Below are 12,742 nucleotides of genomic sequence, written 5' to 3'. Positions count from 1 at the left end.
TAGGTTAAGTATGATTTCATACTCATGAACAAATACATTTATAAATAAAGGAATGCAATCTTTGCAAAACGTGGCTAAAATGTTCATGAACTGATTCTTTTGAATCAATCCGATTTTGCTTCAATTGTGTCTTGTACACTTCTATAAGAATATAAATAATTGAACAACTCTATGCGTAACACAATTATATTCATTTTATTTTCAATTGATCTAGAAGTGTTACGAGGAACAAGGTTAAGAGAAAAGTGTTCATATGACTAACTTCGGTTAACTGTTATTGAGACAACTCAATATACACATTTATGTACGGTTACCTATATCTAAATGAAGGTATATTTCATTTGTGTGTAACAAGATGAAGACCATCTAATGGTGGAAAGATATTAGCTTGAATATTAAATCAAGTTTTATCTATAGCGGTGAATATTAAATGCTTTGTTACCAAGGTAATATTGATTGCAAACCCTGATTTGAAGACTATATAAGGGAGAACTCTAGCAACTGGAAACCTAATCCCCATACTTCCTGTGTGATACTAGTTGCGACTAGAGTCGATTCTCCTTTAACCTATGTTTTTCCTAAAACCATTATAGGTTAACGACTTAAAGAATTCATTAGGATTTTGAAGCCAGACCCCAACTATTTTCTCTGTAGTTGCGTGTTCTGATCTTACTTTGTTCTATCGTACTGAGTATTATCTTCTCTAAAATTTGCTCGAGATTTATCTCCGATAGGTAAGATATAAAAAGTAATCACAAAGCTCTTTGTCTCATTCTTTGTGATTCCAAAATAACTTGTTCTACTACCATATATTAAGTTATTATGAGGTGATTGATATTTCAAGGTTGTTCTTCGGGAATATAAGACCGGATTATCAATTGGTTCTTGTTCCCTTGATTTATCAAAATACAGAATAAAAACTTCGTAGGTATTTCTGTGGGAGACATATTTATCTATTCTAATAGACTTTTCTGTGTGAGACCGATTTGTTTATAAAGTCTTCGACTTTGGGTCGTAGCAACTCTCTAGTTGTGGGTGAGATCGGCTAAGGGAATCAAGTGCGTAGAGTCCTGCTGGGATTCAGAGGCTTAAAGAACGCGACTGTACCTTAATCAGTGTGAGATTGGTTAGGGATCAACTAAATTCCAGTCTGAAGTTAACTTGTAGTAGGCTAGAGTCTGTAGCGGCTTAATAAAGTGTGGTGTTCAAATATGGACTAGGTCCCACAGTTTTTCTGCATTTGCCGTTTCCTCGTTAACGAAACTTCTGGTGTCTGTGTTATTTCTTTTCCGAATTATATTTTTTATATAATTTAATTATCACAGGTTGTGCGTGGTTCAATCAATTGGTAAATCCAACCTTTGGTTGTTGATTGAAATTGATTGACGCTTGGATATTGGTCTTTGGTACCGTCCAAGTTATTTCCCATATTGATCTGGCTCACAGATTCCTATATGTTCGATTGCAGATTGATTTGAGAAACTGAGATATAACTCTTGGATATATTTTCCTGGATTGAGTCTGAGTGTCTAGTTGATTCTCTTGGAAATATGGAGTTAGTCCATACAGATTTCCTAAACGAAATATTGGGTGTGGTTGTTAGATCCCCGTTTTTTCAACACCCAATTTCCAAACAAAAACAAACTGGGAGTAATATGTGGAAAATTTTAACTAACCTAGATGTTTTTTTGCAGAAACATTGCGTCTCACAAATTGTAAATGAGCCAAATGGCCAGACCACATCAGTACTGTAAATTGGATACTACACCAAACCAACACACTAGTTCATCCACCATTACCAGACATCAAGGTATCCAACCTAATCGATACCCATTCGAGATCATGGAATCACGATCCCATACATACCATGTTTCAACCCTCCATTGCACACCATACCACCAACATCCACCCACCACACATCCCACAACCTGACACCATTATTTGGCCATTCTTAACAACATGAACTTCCGCAAAAACACGTTACCAAGTTCTCATAACCCCAAAAACCAAAATAACCAACACTACGTATCTTCATCCCCAATAAACCAACAACCCCATAATAACCAAAATATCATAAACAATAACAACACAAACAACCTGCATCCAACTAATACCCAACCACAACTGTTACCACCTTCCATACCATCAAACCCTACTTTTTCAAATCCATCTGGAAATTGGAATGCCCCAAAAAATCAGGTTTTTCTTATGGAAAATTAGTTTAGAAGGACTAGCCAAATTTAGTGATTAGAAACGGTATCTGGCTATTGCAAAGTGGGGTCGCAACAGTTCTGCTCTGTTAAAAAGTCGATGTTGCAATTTTCGCAACGGCTTTGTTGCCGTTGCAAACTTCCATTCGCAACAGCTAATAACTGTTGCAACGTCAAAATTCGCAACAGTTTGCATCAGTTACAAAAATGGAATATCGAACAGTTCATTGCAGTTGCGAAATTTTCGCAACATCAAAAAAATATTGATTTTGACCAGTCAAAACCAGGTCAACATTAGAGTCCTTGCAACAAATTTAAATTTCATATTCATTTCGAAATCAAATTAATCGAACAAAAGTATCAAAAACGTACTCTTAGAGTTAATTCATAATGACATACCATGATGCAGTCCATATAAACCAAAAAGTATGTAGCACATCACAAAAATCATATCATGTGAATATATTTATAAATATTCAGTATCACACTAAGGTTCTTATAAAATGATCTAAAGAAATAAGAATTCTCACATTCGTCTGCTGGAACCAGGTAAACATTCTTTGCCGCATGAGGTATGCCCGGTGCTTGAAGTTTAAGTTGTCACCTTGGGTTGTGAGGCATTTCAACTGGAGGAACCAGCAAGAGAAGTGTTAGATGTCGCACGCCCAACGAAGCTGCTCAAAATCTACAACAGACAATGGACCATTTTACTATTAGTATTCAACATGACAAGCAATAATTAAGTAGGTGATATTCTGTATCTTTGAATGTTTAAATACGACAAGACAGTTGTTGGTTTGTTCGACCGATACAATGAAGAATGGACTACATAGTAACAATCATTTTTTATGGTCCAGTTTTTTAACTCCCTTTTCTTTTTTTATTTACTTCAATTCTACTATTCCACAAGAACAGAAAATTTGTTGGATAGAGGGCAGAGTGGGTAATGGGTGTAACCAACTACTATTTTTGTTCATCTAGACCATGCAAAGTCACTATGATTGTAATAATTCAGGTACAAAGGGAGAGACAAATTCTACCTGGAAGTATCTGTGGGGGCCATGACAAGTGCAATTGCTTCGGGTAACATGATTTAATAAAAAAGCCACGTAAAATCCATGTAAAATTTCAAATGAACTATAAATAGTGAAGTAGGTATGGGCAGTATATTGAGGTCTACAGGCAAATAATACCAATTCCAAAATAGTCTATCATTACCTGGTATGAATAATGTGTATGAAGATCAACTGACGATATAAAGCAAGTCTGTGAAGGATGTGCCTGAAAAACAAACCACGAAGTTAATGAGTGAAGTGACTGTATACTTTTGTGACTAGGACAATACATATCAAGGATTAAAGATGTACATGATATCATACGATTGATGTCAAATTGAAGTATTGATAGACACATTATGCGCCCAAAGTGAGGCAAGGATTAGATAACAACAAGTCCTTGAATAAAAAACAGGATGACTACTTGAAAGGTGATTTTTATTACTTACATGAATCCACCAAAGGGGGAAAAAGAAGAGTTTGTTTTGAAACTCGAAAATTTCTTCTTTATTCATCGTCGAGCACTGGACAAACAACAAACATTTCATAACGAATGACGTTCACATTAAAATAAGAAGTGAATCCCATGCATGTGTAGAAGATTTAGGAAGAACACAAACGGCACAAATAAGTTTTCTTTTGATTTAGTGAGCTCTGTGGATAGTTTTCATCTTAAAACTAGTGAAGTGTCAATGAAGCAGCGTAATCAATTTCTAGTAAATCAGTAATTGAAAATGAAATAAATAAAAAAACAAAGAAGCAGAGGTAGTCCTACCCGCAAATGGACGGTGCAAGTAGGACATGCAACTTCTCTTATACTCCTCCCAGATCCATCAGATGATGGTTTTGAACCTGTAGAAATTATATACACCAAATATAAATTTAAGTATCGGGGTTTGATCCTTCTAAGTACCATATGTTTAACCCTTCTAAGCATAACCAGCGATGGTTTGACATCAACAACAGACACAAGCAGACGCTAGTATACATTATGGTAAAACTGGCATATCCACTTACTGGCAGATATAATCATTTGTACAGGAACTGTTACATTAAGGAACTTCGCGAAGAGCCAAAGCAGCAACATGCAATTGCAATTATAAGCGAATAAAGTGTCTTTTTAGTAAACATATTTTATCCAGTTACCTTAAAGGTACAGTGAAAGAGGTTACCTTCACTACAAGATCATTAACTGAGGTCTGTTTCCCACCAGAATCTTCTTGAACGGAATTAAGTTGGCTTCTTAATCTTTTAGAAAAATAACCATACCTAAGGAGGACCCACATCACAAGAATAGAAGAAACAAAAAACTTTGTTTTTCACAACTGATACTCACTCCATTAGTTTGTCGACACAAGAATCAACAGTCAAATAATAATGAGGAATAGTTTGTTTTGATTGTAGCAGATGTGAAGCTGTGATCTGCAAAAGTAGATATATCAGCTACAGCTCTGTCCCACTTAACGTTAAGGCATACAAAAGAAAAACTTTATTTTTGTTATTTGAGTGTGTGGAAATTCGGTGTAATCCAAATTAGATGCCTGTGTTGCGGCTTTATCCTTGGGGGTTGATGACTTGCTAGCTACATCATTAGGTGAAATGTATTCATTGATACTCAAAAGGAACCCTACCAAGAAAATGACCAATACACAGGAAACGACATTGAAAAAACTATACCCAAGTAGTCATCAATTTCATCCTTCACAATACTTCCATCAGGACCTGTGCCTTTAACGCTTGAAATAGGCACCTATTGTGAAGTACATTCAAATAAATAGAAAGCGTCAATATTCCAACAAAAGTGGTTGCATAAGAAAGCAAGGAAATATGCCAAATGCTCAGGACACGAGAAACCCATAATGAGTTTGTTTGATATTGAGTAATAAGAGTTTTGTTGTAACAATTGAAATGAAAGACTAACGTTGTTCTCTTCACTCTTCAGCCAGTTTTTTTGCAAGAGGGATAGCAAAATTGCGACCTTCTGATTGAGGAGGTTCAGCAGCCACTGAACTTGTTAGCTCAGGCGAGCTCACGGGCTCCGCCTCTTTTTTGGTGGAGAAGGTTCAGGTGAGCTTTTCGCCCCTCCACTGGATGTCGTTGACGAAGCTTTGTAATCAGAAAGTTTTACAATATCATCTTCTTCTTCGACTGTAATAGTGATTACCTATATAAAATAGAGCAGCTAGAAATAGGACTAACATAAATTCCAGGTACATATATATCCTAAGAACGTCCACAGTGGTGCGAGTATAACCAAAGACCAAAGACTAAAAAAAAAGACTAAATTTGGGTTTAGTCCGTCATGTGGCGTAGTGGGAAAAAGAGTATATTTGGTCGCGCGTTGATAAACATTACGCCTGGGATCAGGCGTTGGTAAAGATAACGCCCGAGTGGGGCGTTGGTAAAGATAACACCCGAGTGGGGCGTTGGTATAGTATAGACTTCAGAAAAAAAAAAAAAAAAAGATGAGGCGGAGGTATAAAGCCCGCCCCATGCAAGTTTCATAAATTGTGAAGTTGAAAATGGAGTGGGGCGTTAAGTATATGAACGCCCCATTTCGCGCGTTAAGTTTATGAACGCCCCATCGGACGTACATTTAACCAACGCCCCGTTTCAGGCTTACATTATATCAATGTCCCTTGTGTAGCGGACATTATATCAACGCCCGTTGAATGGCGGAGATTATATCAACGCCCGATGTGTAGCGGAGATTATATCAACGCCCGACTATATTTGAATTTGGTCTTGATCGCAGACCAAATCCAAATATAGTCGGGCGTTTATATAATGTCCGCCTACCCGACGGGCGTTGGTATAATGTCCGCCTGTAGCCGCGCGTTCGTAAAGTTAATGCCTGATGCAGGGTGTTGGTATAATGTCCGCCTGAATGGGGCGTTGGTATAATGTCCGTCTGGATGGGGCGTACGTAAAGTTAACGCCAGACACCCAGGCGTTGATATAGTCATGATCCCACCTTCACAAAGTTTTGAAAACTTTGCTTGGGGCGTTGTCTTTATCAACGCCCCATTTTTTTTTTTTTGAACCCGGGCGAACGTATAATCTCCGTCCCACACACCAGGCTTTGCTATAATTCACGCCCCATACAGGCGTTATCTTTATCAACGCCCCATACCAGGCGTTATCTTTATCAACGCCCCATGCCAGGCGTAATCTTTATCTACGCTGGACGATGAAGCGGACTTTATATCAACGCGCGACCAAATTTACTCGTCACCCGCTACGCCACAGGACGGACTAAACCTAAATTTGATCTTTTTTTTTAGTCTTTGGTCTTTAGTTATGCTCGCACCACTGTGGACGCTCTAAGCAGCTATACTTGGTCCTTAAAATGGACCAAAGAGGGAAAACCAGTGATGCTTGATCAAGAGCACAGGTTAATAATTTTTCAGCCAAAGATACTATCTAACCCAAATATTTTGAAGCTTGGTTAAGTTTCTTGTTCCAATCAAGACAAAGCACAGAATCTACGTTACTATCCTTTTCGACCACAACTTTCTGAAACAAAAGAAAATGAACACAAAACCAAGAATTTCCTACTAAAATTTTAATGTCCTCGCATCAACAATTCTATAATCAAAAACATAATTCAGTTCTAGAAACTACTAACTACGAGAATCTAATTACTTTTAGAAACTAACCCAAATTTGGTCTAACCACCCAAATGTCAATGATGTTTGTAGTGAAGGATCAACCAGTTTGCTGCTTGTTTGTAATCTTACATAGCTCATTCCCTGCAATCATTTAGCCTGTAAGTTCTAAACAAACACAATAATCCTAATTACTCAAAAACTAAAAATACTCCTTAATCAACCAAAAACAGCAATCACCACTAATTGAAGAAAAATACCAATTAAACATTCAATACATTAAACGAAGATAAGTCTTGTAATTAAAGATGAAATACGAAGAAAAGGAAAAATACCCTGTAACAAGCAGAGTGATATCCAGCTTGTTACAGCAGACCTAGAACCCCATCTCTGCCTTTAACAAATCAAATTCAATTAGAACTTCAAAACCCTAATCTTATCCTGACCTATTTATTGAAATTTCATTTACACAATCAACATATATCAAATAAACAAACAAACCCCTTTGTATTGACCCTTAGTTCCAAGATGTTTTCTATCTTCTTCTTTTTGAACGACGACCATTAGGTTTTGGGTTTGGTGGATCTTTAAACAGAAAGAAATTTCTAGGGTTTTGAAAAAAAATAAGGAAAAAGATTTGGGGGTTTATGAAGTTGATGATAACGATGTTTCTGGTAGTAGTAAGGGGGGAGAGAACGAGAGAGAAGCAGAGATTTAGAGACGAGAACGAGAGAGGAAGGAAGAACAGAATGAAAGGTAGAGAATAGAATGTGAGAGAAAAAAGGTGTTCTCGATAATGATAAAGAGCGAGTCAGTTTTGAAGCTGACTACGAGTATCTGAATAGGCTGAAACCGAGTCAGCTTGAAAGTGTAGGCAGCACACACACGAGTCACACGCGTAAAACTGAATTCTGTTGTGAATTTTTTGCAACTGAAAATTCGCAACAGCTAGAAAGGTGTTGCGAATAGGAGTTGCTAATCACTAAATTTGGTGTAGATATCACAACCACAAACCTTTGTCTCTTTGTCACACCGCGGAAGAGACATCACGACATCTTTTGTTCTGCTCTCTACCGGATCAAACCGTTTGGCAACAAATTACACTAACAGTTAACCAAAACAATCCAGTAAACCAAAGAATCGACAGGCATCAATAACCTACAACCATACAGGAAGCACAAAAACCTCAGCTAGCAAACAAGATTAAAGCGCTCTTTTGCTTTACCTTGTGGCACCTTTGGTTGGAAAGGAACGTATAAGTAATCAATCACCGACTCAAATAACTCAAACAATACATGTAATGTTTTCAGAATACATATGGGCACAACAACACTTAATGCCAATTCTACCAGACCTTCCCCCATCACCATACCAAACATATCGAGCAACTACAACAAAAAATATAATGGTTGGATGGGAGGCACCATCGGGAAATTGGGTCAAGATAAATACAGATGGAGCAGCAAAAGGAAACCTATGACCAGCTGGAGCAGGAATCATAGGCAGAGACTGCAATCAAACACTTCTAGTTGCAATGGTAGCACAGTTAGGAAGCACAACATCAACAGCGACGGAGACATGGGGACTACTCTTAGCACTAAGGATAACAATTCAACAACAAAGGCGAAAGGTATGGCTTGAAATGGATTCACAAATGGTAATCCAATAGCTAAACAATCAGGAGATAACCAACCTTGGTACCTACAAACAATGCTTAAGGAAATAAAAGAACTCATGCAGCAAATCCCACAGACGAGGCTACACCATTCATACTGTGAAGCAAAGCAGGCAGCAGACAGACTGGTGAACCAAGCAGTAAAGCACTAAGCAAGACAACCAACATCGGCATTAAATTGTTTTTGGCAAAACATATATACACCTTTCCTTTTAAACATTATATATGCTGATAAAATTGGGACTAAATACCCAAGACATGTAACAACTTTTTGAGTTAATGAATCTGTCACCCTCTTCAAAAAAAAAAAAAAAAGTGGTCATGCTCCGTCCTTTGGAGGAGGTATGGGTAGACTGAGTCTTATGGAGCTTCCCAGCTCCTCCCCAAATGCCTTTACACATCGGCCTGGGAAGAGCCTAACCCTTGTGGTTGTTCTCGGTTTTAAGAGAAAAAAACAAATAATGGTTGTCTGTTTTTTAATTTGTTGGGTCCACCGATTAAAGAAACCCCACTTAATTCTCTGTTAGTCCCACTAAATTTCACCAAAAATGGATAGTGTGAATCAAGTGTTTGGCCCTCCCCTCACTCTTTCTTGCTTTCATGGCCTAGGGTTTAAAATCCATTTAAAAAAAAATAGCCGACTTTATTGAAATGAACCCTAAAAAAAAGAGGATCATATGAATAAGGTGTTTGATGATGTCATTAAATAAAATATTTTTATGACAAGAATAACCTTATGTGTAAAAATATAATAAAATTTGACATAAACTATATTCTTTAAGGGCATAATTGTCAAACTAACTTAAATATAACATATCTCGCAAATCATATATATGTAGAAATTTGACAAATTTTATATAAAAAGAATTTTGAAAGACCTACACAACGAGCGTAAATACAAATATCAAATATTTGTTTTTCTAGATTTTTTTATTCATTAGAAGATTTTAAGAAAATTTCTCTTATTTTTTAGTGTGCAGATATTATCCACAAGTTTTTTTTAATGTGCAACTATTATCCACAGTGTTTTTCTAATGTGCAGATATTATCCATAATGTTAATTAACCTTCCATAATTGTTTACACTATAACACGTACATTATTATAAGAACTAAAAAAAACTCTCTTTCGATTCCATAATTTTTGTGCAAAAAAAATATGCGCAATCAGTCAAATCAAGAAAATGAGTTTAGAAAACCGTTTTTTAAAAATGAGCGAACACATTAATACGAAGTTGTCTAGAAAATCTGCAGAACTGGAATTTGTGCAGGAAATATGCACAACTAGAATATGTGCAGACAAATATCCACAACTAAAAGGTTATTTTGGTCTTCCCATAATAACAATTGTTTCAGGGTCATGAGAATAATTTGCATAATTATTTCTATGACCCTAGGTCCAAGAGAGTAAGACCAATATTTTCTAGGGTCATAAGAATAATTAACCCAAACGGGTATAAGTAGTTTGATTTTTATACTAAAATCTTTCTTGGCCCCACTCAATTACAAGGGTTTTAGGAATACAACCGACAATCATTATCCGTTTTCACCTTTTTGAGAATGGCTAACAATTACCCGTCTCGAAACTCTTCTCGCTAGGATTCCCACCGACCAGGGAAGGGGGAGCGAAGAAGGGGTTTAGGCCACGTTTTTTTCAGCGGGGAAGAGCTTGGAAAGCTCCATAAGACTCGGTCATAGGGTTTGATCACTGAACGTATAATTGCTAGTAGTATTTAGGGACCATTAACCACTGTACTAATGCATAAAAAAAAAATCAGTAGTTAGGGTCTCTCGATCATTTCTAATAGTCCCTAATCCTGACCTGCGTACAGAGAGAGATAAGGGTGGTGGAGAACACGTGAAGTAGAGGTGGCCCATGTGAAAACAGTTACATATGCATGAAAAGTACTACATGAAGTTACTACAAAAATTCAAAAAACTACACCTATTCAAGCAGAAAAATACAGTTTGCCAGTAAGTGTAATGGTGACTATAGAATATATACATATAGATGGAGCCAAATTCTCACTGTTCTTCTTTTCCCTGTCTTGTTGATCTTATCTTTGTCTCTGAACCTCACATTTCCGTAACGTTGTGATTTGAGTATCCTCTTTCTCTATTACTAATACTAAAACGGCATCTTTTGTTTCAATTTCAAAAACATCTAATCAACCTATCATTTCTCATCTTTTTTATCCTCATCAAATCAATCTACATTATAATTTAGAAATATTCTGTCAAATTTTTGATGAAGATAATGCTGTTTATTTTGCTTATCTTCTCAGTGTTTGAAAATGCGTCGGCCTTTTCCAACCAAAACGGGTCTAATACGTCTGCATTGGTTGAAGAAAATTACATGAGGTGGATAAATCAAATTGGTTCTAATTTCATGAAACATATTCAGTACGACAAACTAGATAATCAGATAGAACCCTGTTTAACAATTACAGTAGATAAGAATGCAACAAGGGGTAACTTCGACTCGGTTCAAAATGCAATTGATTCACTTCCTTTTTTTAATCTCTGTCGAGTGATTATTCGTCTTCACAAAGGGGTGTACAGGTAATACTAACTTATTCTTATAGTTTAGAGGATTTTATTGTAACTTACTTTAGTGAATTTTGATTCAAAACATGGTAAACAAAATGTAGGGAGAAAGTTGTAGTTCCTATAACCAAAGCTTTTGTTAGCATAGAAGGTGAGAATGCAGATGAAACAATCATCCAATGGGATGATACGGCGGATACAAATGGTTCTGATGGTCTCCCGCTGGGTACTTATGGTTCCGCAACATTTGCTGTCAATGCACCTTATTTCATTGCCAAGAACATCACATTCAGGGTCAGTACAGTATTAGCTACTAAATCATCTCATCTCTATGCTTGTGATGCATAGTTAAATATTTTCGGAGATAGTTTATTAATTAAAAGTTGACCAGAGTTCCATTATTGGCATTTAGGACTGAGCTGGTAATTGAAACTTATATGTACTTACCGTTACTTAACCCTGCATTTAGGATTGTGTATCGGTATTACTCAAATAAAATGGCATCTGAATATACTAGATTGCGCGAAAGGTAATTATTCAAATAAATTAGTTGAGCACTTTGAATGTTTGGATGCAGAATGTAGCACCGTTACCACCTTCAGGAGCATTAGGAAAGCAAGCAGTGGCAATTCGAATATCAGCCGACAATGCTGCGTTCATTTCGTGCAAGTTTATTGGGGCTCAAGACACCTTGTATGATCACACAGGAAGGCACTACTTCAAGTACTGTTATATCGAAGGCTCTGTAGATTTTATATTTGGAAATGGGCGGTCACTCTATGACAGATGCTACTTACGCACTGTATCTAGTAGCTATGGTGCCTTAACTGCTCAAAAAAGGGATAACATGTTAGACGATACCGGGTTCTCATTCGTCAATTGTCGAGTAACTGGGTCAGGTGCCCTATACTTAGGAAGGGCATGGGGAATTTTTTCTAGGGTGGTATTTGCCAAAACTTACATGGATAAGATAATAACTCCTGAAGGATGGAGCAACTGGGGAGATAAGCGAAGAGAAATGTATGTATCATCCTCTTCCGTCTGATTCTTGTTGGGATGATCTTTTCTATTCTATGTGTATCCTCGTTTCATTTTTCTGATGCGCAAGAAAGCCTCATCCTTCTTGCGATTTTATTGACTATACATACATGTAATGATTTTTGCTGTCTTTTGTAGGACTGTGTTTTTTGGGCAATACAAATGTTATGGGCCGGGAGCAGATTATGGAAGTAGAGTGGCATGGTCAAGGGAGCTCACCGAGCAAGAAGCTGAACCATTCCTTTCTATTAGTTTTATTGATGGTCATCAATGGATTCCTGGTCTCTGAGTGAGAAGCAAAAATCTATTTCACAATAAACATGTAATCATTCAGGGATTAAAAGTTAGCTAGATTTTAAATTTGGCTGAGAGAAGTTTGAAAATGATGAATAGCGAGCAAAATGAACTTGTTTGATTTTGGTCTAGCACAATCTGAATTAATAAGTCACCCTCTTCAAAGAGATTATTGGGGATTTCCTTTCTCCCCGCAAAATAAAAACAGGATGCCGGTGCAAACACTTCAATTTGAGCTAAGCAGCTAGAGAATGTGAACTAGGAGAATAGCGCGAGTTTTCTTTCACAGTGATCAAGTACAACTCTTTGTGCAAAAA

The 12,742-nt window shown here is 36.9% G+C and overlaps 1 protein-coding gene and 1 long non-coding RNA gene across 2 annotated transcripts; one reads left to right on the top strand and one right to left on the bottom strand.

Moving 5' to 3' along the window:
* Positions 1-4,845: 4,845 nt before the first annotated feature.
* Positions 4,846-7,637, bottom strand: LOC113354258. Its single transcript, XR_003361750.1, has 3 exons — positions 6,925-7,637; positions 5,187-5,447; positions 4,846-5,015 (listed from the first exon to the last, which is right to left on the bottom strand). It is a non-coding gene; the product is annotated as an uncharacterized LOC113354258 (long non-coding RNA).
* Positions 7,638-10,643: 3,006 nt separating this feature from the next.
* On the top strand, positions 10,644-12,528 carry LOC113354257 (probable pectinesterase 53). The gene is made up of 4 exons (XM_026597653.1): positions 10,644-11,108; positions 11,198-11,387; positions 11,671-12,113; positions 12,270-12,528. The coding sequence occupies exons 1-4, from the start codon at positions 10,795-10,797 to the stop codon at positions 12,418-12,420; spliced, it is 1,098 nt and encodes a 365-aa protein (XP_026453438.1). The 5' UTR covers positions 10,644-10,794; the 3' UTR covers positions 12,421-12,528.
* Positions 12,529-12,742: the final 214 nt, after the last annotated feature.

Source organism: Papaver somniferum, chromosome 2 (genome assembly GCF_003573695.1).
Source record: "Papaver somniferum cultivar HN1 chromosome 2, ASM357369v1, whole genome shotgun sequence".
NCBI classification, from domain to species: domain Eukaryota; kingdom Viridiplantae; phylum Streptophyta; class Magnoliopsida; order Ranunculales; family Papaveraceae; genus Papaver; species Papaver somniferum.
Note: the sequence above shows the minus strand (reverse complement) of the source record. Positions and strands in the feature narration are given on the sequence as shown.

What these genes read in the sequence shown, in the direction of transcription:
- LOC113354257 (XM_026597653.1), top strand. Translation starts at nt 10,795, where the DNA reads ATGAAGATAATGCTGTTTATTTTGCTTATCTTCTCAGTGTTTGAAAAT. An exon ending in CCAAGAACATCACATTCAGG is followed by an intron (nt 11,388 to 11,670) that starts GTCAGTACAGTA and finishes GTTTGGATGCAG; the next exon opens with AATGTAGCACCGTTACCACC. An exon ending in GGAGATAAGCGAAGAGAAAT is followed by an intron (nt 12,114 to 12,269) that starts GTATGTATCATC and finishes TGTCTTTTGTAG; the next exon opens with GACTGTGTTTTTTGGGCAAT.